General features: G+C 52.8%; 1 protein-coding gene across 1 annotated transcript in view; it reads right to left on the bottom strand.

The window, feature by feature from the left end:
* Nucleotides 1-6974: 6974 nt before the first annotated feature.
* The window catches only part of SRCIN1 (SRC kinase signaling inhibitor 1), a 63255-nt gene continuing 59202 nt past the window's right edge, over nt 6975-11027 (bottom strand). The window contains 1 exon segment of the mRNA XM_077164598.1: nt 6975-7768. Within this exon segment, the coding sequence (XP_077020713.1) occupies nt 7634-7768 (135 nt within the window). The 3' untranslated portion in view covers nt 6975-7633.

The raw sequence follows: 11027 nt of genomic DNA, 5'->3' as shown, positions 1-11027 counted from the left end.
CTTCTATATACCCAAGAGAATTGAAAATACATGTCCACACAAAAACTTACACATGACTGTTTATACATAATTATTCATGGTAATAGTCCAAAAGCAGAAACAACCTAAATGTCCATCAATTGATGAGTAGATAAACAAAATGTAGTATATTCATACAATGGAATATTATTCAGCAATAAAAAAGAATAAAGGACTAACATGTGTTTCAATATGGGTGGTCCTTGAAAATAAGTGAAAGAAATCAATCCAAAAGACCACATATTGTATAATGCCATTTATGTGAAATCCAGATAGGCAAATCTATAGACATAAAAACAGACCAGTGTTTGCCTGAGGCTCAGGGGTGGATAGGGAGCAAGCATGGGGAATAACTGTTAAGGGGTACTTTCCACAGTGTTCAAAATGTTCTAAAATTAGGTTGTGGGGATAGTTGCATATTTCTGCAAATATAATAAAAATTTTAAAACCCTTGGACTATAGACTCCAAATAGATGGATTTTATGGTATGTGAAATAAATCTCAATAAAGTTATCAAAAAAATAAAATAAAAACAATGAGAAAGAGACCCCTGTTCTCTTTAAAACTCACTCTGCCTGCCTATTGGGGGTTGAGTGGATTCTTTCCCCTTTATTTTATAGGAAATATTTCTTTGGTAAAACTCCAAACCCAGGGCCACAGTGGCTCAGCAGGCAAGGGTACTTGCCTGCCATGCCCAGAGGACCCGGGTTCGATTCCCGATGCCTGCCCATGTAAAAAAAAAAAAAAAACTTCAAACCTATTTGGTTTGAACACAGAGGACTAGGGGATTTTTTTCCTGCCCATCTGGCAGGGGCATGTAGAGAGATCATGACAGTCACCCTGAGCTGGAGCAGAGAGTCTAAGGTTTTCAAGTGAAGATTTCTTGGATGGTGACCAATGACCTGGGATAGGGGAGGGAGCTTCCTGCCAGCAGTCATTACTTAGTGGTCTCAGCCAAGCACCATCAGCAACCTGCAAGGAGGTTGAACATCTGTTAAAGGGCGCAAAGGTAGCTAGCCCAGGGCAACCCCACTGTGGGTGCTGTTCAATTACCCCATGAGCCTGGGGATCCTGAGGCCATTCAAAGATCAAAGAGGAAGAAAATGTCCAGGGGGCCATCGAGGTGCTGTGCAGACAACAAGGGAGAGAAGAGGAAGACTCACAGTTGCTGTTTGTAAAGCTGCCACTTTCCTCCACGTCAGTTAGGAACCTGAGCTCTGAAGCCAGCCTGATTTGGGCAAACCCTTGCTTTCTGCAGGTTGCTCATGAACTGGCCCCACCAGTAAAATGGGGGTGGTAATATCCATTGCATAGCTCATTAGGGGGTTAAACGAATACTCAGTAAATGGGAGCTAATGATCTCCCATTATTTGTCATGTCAGGTTCATATGTTAACTTGGCCAGGTGGTGGTGCCCAGTCGGCTGGTCGGGCAAGCACTGATCTGTGTGGGCTATGAGGACATTTCACGGACTTAAACCATATTAGGTTAGCTGTATCCATAGCTGATTTGCGATTGCAATCACCTAAGGGGAGTGTCTTCTGCAGTGAGTGACACTTAATCTAAACACCAGAAACCTTTTAAGGAGTATTCAGAAGAGACAGTCGTTATTCCCGCTTTGGCCGACGAGCCTCTCCTGTGAGGTTCGTCCAGACCCTCCATGGAGTCACCAGCTTCACAGCCTGCCCTGCAGATTTAGACTCTTCCACCCCCACGGTTGTCCAGCCAGCCTCTCCGGAGAGTTCACTGAGGAACTTCATCGGAGTTACCAGCTTGCCACCTGCCCTACAGACCTTGAACTCCACATTCCCATGGTTATGTGAGACATTCATAATAACATTTTATATCTTACGGGGATCTCCTGCTGGTTCTGTTTCTCTAGAGAACCCTAGCTAATACGGTATTATAAAACATGAATGGAGGGCGGGCCACGGTGGCCCAGCAGGCAAGAATGTTGGCCGCTACTTAATAGCCACAGAGTCTCTGAGACCCCGTTGTCCCTTCCCACAGCCACAGGGACGTGAGGTGGGAGGGACTCCAAGCCGCGTCGCCGCTGCCGGCCCGGAAGGGGCTCCGCGCTCCCCCCGCGGCCCCGGCCCCGCCCCCCGAGCCCCCCCCGAGGCCCCGCCCCCGAGGCCCCGCCCCCGAGGCCCGCCGCCTTCTGAGACGCTCAGTCAGACCGCGTCGCCTGCGTGCGGAAACCCCTCCGCGCCCCCAACCCCGTTCTGGGCAAACCCACCCTCTTTACCACAGTCCTCGGCGCCTTGGCTGATGGCTTCCGCCCACCACGCCGCCCTGGTCGCGGGGGCCGTCACCGGGCCTCGCTGTGCTCCAGCCACTTGGGTCGTGTTCGTTTCCCGGGCTCCCCAGATCGCTCCCACCTCAGGGCCTTCAGCCTGGCGCTCCTCCTGCCGGGGACACTCACCCACCCCCCTCGCCTCGCCGCTCCACATTCTTAAGGCTGCCCCCTCAAGGCGACCCTGGGTCCTGGCCTCCCTCGTCGGGCGGAGCCCTCTCCCCACTGCCTGACCGCCCCGGCCTGTCTCCTTCGAGGCGCTAGTCACGGCTGCCGTGTCGTAGCCCGGGGAGCGGTGGTCATGTCGCCCTGCTGGGCCCTGAGTCCCCACCCGGCGCGCGGGCGCGGAAGGTGGCAGGTACCAGCGTGAGGACGCGAAGGACCTGCCATAACTCCTGGTCCCGTCTGTCACCTGCTGTACATCTAACAGAGAACGGGGTGATCTGGGGAGATGAGGGGGGTTTTCTCTACTCTCCCAGCTTTCTGGGAATAGGATGGAAAAAAGGTCAGGATCTGCAGACATTCTAAAAAGGATATAAGGGATGGACTGTGGGTAGGATGAGGTCTGGCTATCTGAGAGACCCAAGTTTGGGGCCCAGGCTGCTGGGGGCCGTGGGGGTGGGTTGCCCCTGGAGGGGGCATTCCCCACAGACAGGGGGAAGATTGCCAACCTCCGTCTCCAAGGACGCTGTTGGCCTTTAGGAGAAGAAAGTGCAACTGGAGATACAGTGAGGGTTGGAAGATTGTGGCTCCAGAACATTCCTCATGGGATAGGCGAAATTGATGGGGAGGGGTCACAGAGGACGCAATAGCACCCAGGCCTCAGCCAAGTGCAGCACACCCAGAAGGGCAGCCTCACGGACCCTGAGAACATGCTAGAACAGTGTCACAGCCTTCAGAATTCCAGGAAAGAACTGAAAAACCTATCAGGACATCTGGCCTGACCAGTGGTGGGGACAGGCTGGATTATGATGTGGTGGCCTGGAAGGGTGCAGACACCTGCTGGCTAGAGGGTCAGCATCCAGGGCTCCTGGCCACCCAGAAACAAGGGGAGCCTGGGGTAAGTCTTCTCTTCCGGGTCTTCCAGTTTCCAAAGAGATCATGAGGTAAATGGGGTCAGTAGGCCTTTGAGGAGGAGAACGCAGAGATGCAATCTGAACAGGGCTGGAACTAGATCTTCAGGCTAGTGTTTTCAAACTATGTTTTGACCCCATAGAGGGTCATGAAGTCACCTCCCAACATTTTTAGAATAAACAGAATTTAACAGAAAATATCAGAGTGTACTGTATATAGTTAAGTGCTGTTCCATTACATATATGGGTGTGTGTACAGGTCTGATGCGTGAGAAGCAAAATGCATCTCTTACTGTGAATTATAGTTTAAGAAAACATTTGAGAGCTGCTGCTGCTCTTGAAAGGATGGGTAGACAACATGAAGGGGCAGATGCCCAAAGGGCCCAAGACTCAACCCCGGAGATTGCTGGAGGTAATCAGACCCTACTTGGTTTGGGAGATGAGCATTGGCTTTGGGGTCAGGCAGAGCTGGATTGATATATTGGCTCTGCAACTTACTAGCAGACACTGTGACGCTGGGCAAGATCCCCAACCTCTCTGAGCCCTGCTTTGTCCTTGGAAGATGCAGTGGTGAGGCTGGATGGGCATGGCCCAAGGGCCTGGCCAGGAGCTGGCACCCTGTAGGAGTTGGTGGTGGAGGAGGTTGACTCTCACAGTCATTTGGGGCCCGCCCTGCGAGGCCCTGTGTCTATCCTTCTCTGTTCAGATCTTGCCTAGCTAAACTGGGGGGCAATTCGCCACCAGGGATTCCCCCTGTTTCACCTCATACCAGTCCTTCCAGGCCCTCGAAGGTAAAGATGAGAAATAATCAGACAGCCTTTAGGAAGGAGATCCAGGAGAGGAAAAAGAAACAAATTTTATTAAAGCCCCAAACACTCGGCTAGAAAAACCAAAAAGGAAAGAGAGCAGGAAAGTAGGGAGAAGAGAAAAGGACATTAAAAAAGAGACAGAGAAAACACAGCAACCCTTTTCCATTTAGTTATTGTCAAGTTACACTGACAGAGGTCACAGAATATCCACAGAAGCCATCACTGCTACACCAACATGGGCCCTATGGGATGGGTGGGGTGGAGGTGGAGCTGGGGCTCACCCTGGGGGCCCCACCTGTGACCCCACTTAGAGCCTCAGGCCTGAGGCTCCTGGGGAAACAGCATATTGTGGAAGGGGCAGGAGAGAAACCCCCATGCGAGTAACACAGCACAGTGGGCAGGGGCTGGGGGACCAGGTACAGGGCTCCCCCAGACATCTTAGTTTTCTCTTGGTCAAGCACACACTGATGGACAGAGCAGCGAGGCGCATGCAGCTGGGGGGCACTGACGTGCTGTGGGCTGTGAGAGGGTGGGCGAGGACCGAGGATGGGGGTGGGGGGCTTGGGAAGGGAGCCGGAGCCAGTGGTGCAGGGATGATGGGATGCACACACCCACATGCACTCCCACACACCTGGATCTGCACCAGTACACACATGTGTGCAGACACATCCACAGGAGCGCATAACTCACACACAGCTCGCTCACAGCTCACCTGCGCCTCCATGCACACACCTCCGTCCACACATACATGGCCTCCACAGACAAGTCTCTTGCAGCTACGTATGTTTGCACACATACACATGCTGAACACATCCTCACACATGAAGCTCCTCTCACATCGACACTTAGGTCATCATATGCCAAGGCCCACACAGGTTACATGTGCATGCCTCCTTCCACACCCATGTGACAGGCCATGCCTGTGCACGCATGTACTGTGCATCTGCACCCACACACTTCCCCTCATACACAGTAAGCTGCTTGTGTCAGCATACACACACACACACACACACACACACACAGGCTGCATGCAACACCACGGGAACACTTTCCAGGTCTTAAATGTGCAAGAACCAAAGTGAAAAGATGCAAATCCCACTGGGCTCTCTTTGAATGGGCCAGGTGGGCATAAGCGTCCCTCCATCTGCCCCTTCATGGGTGGACACCTTCCCCACTGCCCCTCCTGCCCCCCTCCCCAAAAGGACACTCAACTTAGGACAATGACAGGCGCACATTCGGGTCACCGGGCTGAGGGTTCGAGGCGGGGGCAAGCAAGAGTAGCAAGCAAAGAGTAATGGAGTGGAGGGAGAAGGGGTACCGCTCCCCCCCAGCCCTCCCATGTCAGGGGGTTTCTGTACAGCCAAACCAAACCAAATCGTTTCACTGGACCACAGAGGCCGGGCCAATGTGCCCAGCCCCCAGCCCCCAGCCCCTCTCCCTCGCCAAAACAGCGGCCAGGGAGAGAGTGCCGTGGGTTTCTTTTTTTTTTTAATATTTATATATATTTATATTACGTATATTATATATATATAATATGTAAATATATTTTTAAAACAATATAAAATGTTAAGACACTTCACTTAAATGTAAAGAGTTGCCTGCAATTAAAAGTAATTGCATCATTTATGAGGTCCTTTTTTTTTCCTCTCTTTTCTAGGTTTTTTTTTTTCAGGAGGGATTTTTTTTTCCTCTTCTTTTGTTATTTTTCAAAAAGGCTTGCTCACCTTTGTACAAAAATGATCCAAAGCTAGGAAACAAGGATGAACCAAAAAAAAAAAAAAAAAAACCTACAGAAAAAAAGAAGACCAAAAAACAAAAAAAGAAATGAAAAAATATAACTCATTCCCCCTCCCTCCCCTAACCCTGACTCTGACCGTCCCCAAGCGCTGACCTTCCCCTGCCGGGGCCCCAGGGGCAGGAATCCGGCTCTTGGGGGTACCACTCCTGGGGGTACCACCCCTCCTTCAATGGCTCCTTCTTTCTGTGCTTTCTGGGGGAGGATTAATCTCAATCTCCCCTCCCTTGTGCTTACCCCACTTTGTGCTCCAGATCGGAATCCCGCTGGGGACCCCCCTCCATGTCCCTCACCTCTCCCACCCACATAGCCTCCCTGCCGGCGCCCCACTGTGCTCTCTGCGGCGGCGGCGCGGGGGCTGAGACCTGCAATCCGTCTCTGCCTCCCCCTCTGCAGGACGTGGCCTAAACCCAGCCCTGGCTGCCCTCACCCTCTGAGGCAGGGCACCCACAGCAGGGCACCCTCAGGCCGCACTGGCTGGCTGGTCAGGCCGCCGCTATCCTCCGGCACCCAACCAGGGGCCACAGCACCTCCTGTAAAAAACACATCTGGCCCTTTCCCTGAAAACCCATAGGGTCAGAGCTCTCCTCCCTGCCCCCTCAATCCCCTCTCTCTGCTCTCCTCCTTTCCCTCACTCCAGACCCTTCCTCCCTTCCAGGTTCCCAAATCTAATTTTCTAGGCCCTTATTCTTGCCCACCCCACCCCCGTTAAATAAGTTAACGTTATTTAAAGTGCTAAATTAGGAAACGAAAAGTACCAAATACCCCTCCTTGAGGCTCCGCTCACCCACGTTGGTGTCCCTAGTGTGGGCTGCCAGCTCGCTTCACCCTCCACAAACAACAGCGTCCGAACAGCCACCCGCGTCGGATCAGCCCAGCCCACGCAGCCGCCAGCGCCAGTCCCCGCGGACCCGGCGAGGAGGGGACGCAGGTCGCCCGAAGCCTCTCCGGCCCCGCCCCGGCCCCGCCCCTGCCTCGGTCTCCCGCGGGTCCATCTAGGCTCCAGGCTCGCGGGGGCAGGCGTGGAGGGGGCAGGACAGCAGCAGAGTTCACAGTCACGTCCCGAGGTTGAACAGAGAGTGGGGGACGGCCAACAGGGTCAGAGTCTCCCTGCGCCCCATTTTCCAGCCTGATGTTGGGGTGGGTCCCACGACCTGGTGTTCCTCCAGGAAGGTGTCGGAGTACGGGGAGAGGAGTCGCTCTCTGCGCACGCTCAGGAAGTCAGGGGCAGGCGGGCAGGGGCTAGGGCGCCGGGACTGCAGGACAGACTCGGGAGGAAGAGTGGGGAAGGAGAAAGGGGGAGAGATGACAGGAAGTGGGCCCAAGGAAGGCCACTGGGGAACAGAAGATCACGGGAAGGTGGTGTGTTTGGTTTTTAGTTGTACCATTTTGCTTTTTAAAAAAGATAATTAAAAGCGAATTCTTAAAAAGAAAAAAAAAAAAGAAAAAGAAAAACCAAAAACATCAACGGGAGTGGCAGATGGGGTGGGGAGAGAGAGCTGAGGAAGGCCCCCGCCCCAGGTGGCGAATCCTTCAAAGGGTCTGGAGAACGTGTGTGGGGGGGGGGGGCGGTGGAGATGAAGGGAAGAAGGGTGGGGAGAGAAATGGCAGGGGACAGGCTGGGGTGGGGATGTGAGGGGCTTCTAGAAGGAGATGGAAGAATTCCTCGCCCCAAAGGAAGTCAATACGGGGATAGAGGTTCTGGAAGCCGAGGGCTTTTCTGAGACTGGGCTCGAGGTCTCATTTGACCCGCTCATCTCTTTGGATGGTTTAGTGGCCTGGAACAAAAACAGGGGTCAGGGGTCAGAGAAAGGGACAGCCTTCACACTGGTCCCCGAAGTTAAAAAAAAAAAGAAAATCTTCCACAAATTCAAGAGACAATTGACTGCAAAAGGAAAAAACCAGAAGGGGATCTGGACAGAGTCTCTCCTGAGCTAAGGGAGGAAATGGGCCACAGCAGGGGCAGGGAGAAGGCCCTGGGTCAAAGGGCCTGAGGAGCAGGGTGGGAGGCAAGGCCCACAGTTACTGATAGGAAAGAAAGAAGGCAAAGTAGAGACCAGAGAAGCACAGGGGAAACCATGCCCGGGACAGGCAAGTAGGGGAGATGGGGAGGCGGGGATGGGAGGAGGGAGGAAGAAGAAGGGAACTGTTAGCTGTGTTTGGGGTGCATGCCCTCCGAACAGGGAGGCAAGAAGGGAGCAGCCCAGGGGTGAGGGTGGAGGGGGTGTATAGACTTCTAATCCCAATGCCTGGGCCCTTGCAGCTCAGTGGGTGGTCTTGGGGTGGGCTCTGAGGAGCAAGCCTGTCCTCCCTGGAAAGCATTTCTCTAAGGGCAGCTCCCTCCAACCTGGGACTCTGAAGAGGAAGGCACTTGTGTCCAGCCTCCTGCCCAATGCAAGAACCTACTCATGTTCCTCTAGCTTTGAGTTATATCATGTTGGTGACAGGTAGTTCACTCCCTCGTGAGGTGTCCTGTACTCACTGGAAAAACAGCCGCCTACCCTTGTCCCCACCTCCAGCAGGTTCCCTGTCCCTGTACTGGTTCTGGAGTGTCCTCTGGAGCTGTGGTCCCCAAAGTATGTTTCAAGAGCCATCTGCATCACCTCAAGGGGATGACATGTGACACGTGTTACAAGTGCAGATTCCTGGGCCCAGCTCCAGAATCCATCTCTAGTGTCGGCTCAGGGGCCTAATTTTAAGCAAGTGGCCCCAGCCATTCTACTGTACACTTAACTTTGAGATCCTCTGGATTAGGGCTGCACAGACCAAGTGCTCTTCCGCTGGTTGTGTGTACTCTTCCTCCCAGCCTTGCTAAGCTACTGGTGACATAATCGGACTGCCTTGATCCAAAAGACTGAAAGGACCAGGACTGCAAATGGGAGTCCTGTGGCCTACAGCAGAGACCTCTCTACAGGTTCAATCTGGGCAGGGTCACTTCATTTCCTACAGGCCTGAATCATTACCTAGCTGACAGCCCTCTCTCCAGGCCACTAGGATGTAAGCACAGATTCACAAGGGGAAAGCTAGACTGTGTCTAGAGCAAGCCCTGCCCCAAGCAGCCTGGAAGCCCTTTCCAAGGGAAACAAGAGCACTTTGGCCTGATTGGCTCACAGTAAAGCCACCCTTGCGGCTGGTGATGGCCATTTCTTCTTCCACGTGTCCACAAATGGTCTGTTTAGTGATGTGTCCTGGGTTCTGCCAAGGGCGCACACTAAGCTCACCACTCTGTAGTTTTCAGAGTCTGTATTTTCCCCATTTAGGACTTCTGACCCTTTTCCTCTTTCTGGGTCTGCTTACCCATTACTGAAAGGGGTTCTAGGGCCACATCCACAAGATCCCCTGAGTTTGTTGCTGAGTGCTGTGTGCCACTGAATGCCACCAAGAGCTCCCTCCCTGTCTTGTCACTTACCTTGGGCTTCAGTCCTGACCTGCTCTGCCTCTGCCCTTTTCCTTTTAAAGACTTTTCTTCCAAAATCAGATGGGAGGACATGCGTCTGCTTTTGCTCCAGCACTTCTTTACATCTCACCACATCCTCGAGTCAAGAGGACATTCCCTCCTGGCTCTCCCCTTTGTTCAGAACTTACACTTCTAGTTAAAAGCTTTGTCTGTCCCATTCCTTTAGCAGTTTTTAAGAGCCTCCGTCTATTCCAAGCTTTGGTCTTTGGAACACCTGCCTTCCCCACTTTGTGTTGCCACTTGACTCCCGCATTCCTCCAGGTGACCTGTTGTCACCCAGGTGACGTGTCCCTTCTTCAACAGTTGGTGCAAGACCTTTAAATGTCAGCATGCAGTACTAAGATGCCACCCCCTTTTTGTTCTCAGAGGCCACTTACAGTTGCTCTGTAAGCATTTGTTTTGTGAAGCCCTCCAGGCTATCCCTCCCAGGAGACTCTGACCATGTCCCCATCCAAAATCTATTTCCCTGAGGCTGAGGCAACATATCCAGCTGTGCCTACTGACTCTGTCCTGTGCTGCCTGGAGTTCTCATGGGACAGAGCTGCTGTCTCTGAAGGTTCCTATCACTTCCATTTCACCCACCAGTCCTCCTCTATTAGTCCCAATTACGCCCAGAGAAGCAGAGCTTCGTCACCTTTGTGGCAAGGCAGAAACTTCACAGATGTGCAGCTTTCAGCTGGGTGAGACCCGGCACAGTGGGCCGCAACCAGAGGGCTGAGCCCCTGTGCTCCCTGTCTGCCTGGGAATCAAAGCCCACCATCTGCTCTGAGGCACGGGGTTTCCACACAAGGTAGATCATCTGCACACAGCCCTGGCTGGCTGCCTCCTCCAGGACCATTCCCAGCACCCCCTCTGCCTCCTCCCCCAGGCCTTCCTCCTTGCTAAGTCCTGCCTCAGGTATTGGGCTGAAGGCCTCTCCACTGCTCCCTGCCCTGCCTTGCCAGCCCTAAGAGGGTGAATCCTAACAAATCTATGCCAATAGACCAATTCCTTTCTTCTTGCCGGTAACTGACTTAGGAACAGGCCAATGAAAAGGGAGGGGAGATTTATTGGGAGCTTCTGCAGAAGGTTCTCCTGCTCCTTAAAAGAGCCGTGTGCCCAAGACAGGTGAGGAGCCCCATGAGGCATGTGAGGAACTTAGATTTGATCATTCCATGGGGCCAGGGGACAGGTTATCAGCTGGGGAGTGATATCAAACCTGCATTTTACTGGGGACCCTCCCCCATACCTGTAGGTCTTGGGAAATGGGTTAGAGGGGACGAATGTCCAAGGGAGATCCTAGAACACCATGCATTTAGGTTGTGAGACATAAAGTGGTTATTTTCCCTGCTCTTTATACACTACTTTCAAAAATTTCTACAAGGAGCATGCATTCATTACTTTATCAGAAAACAAGCTACCTCTTCAAAGAAAGCCTACTAGAATACTCAAAGTGGAAAGTAGATAGAGCTAGACTGGGTGCAGCAGGGGTGGAGAGAAGGTGACGGGGAGAGAGGAGAAGTGGGTCCCAAAGCTGTCCCAAGCATCCATGGGCGCCTGAGGTGGGTGACACATCCTGAGGGGAGAAGTAGGCACCAGTG

Source organism: Tamandua tetradactyla, chromosome 6 (assembly GCF_023851605.1).
Source record: "Tamandua tetradactyla isolate mTamTet1 chromosome 6, mTamTet1.pri, whole genome shotgun sequence".
Lineage (NCBI taxonomy): Eukaryota > Metazoa > Chordata > Mammalia > Pilosa > Myrmecophagidae > Tamandua > Tamandua tetradactyla.
This window is presented reverse-complemented; position numbering and strand designations above follow the sequence as displayed.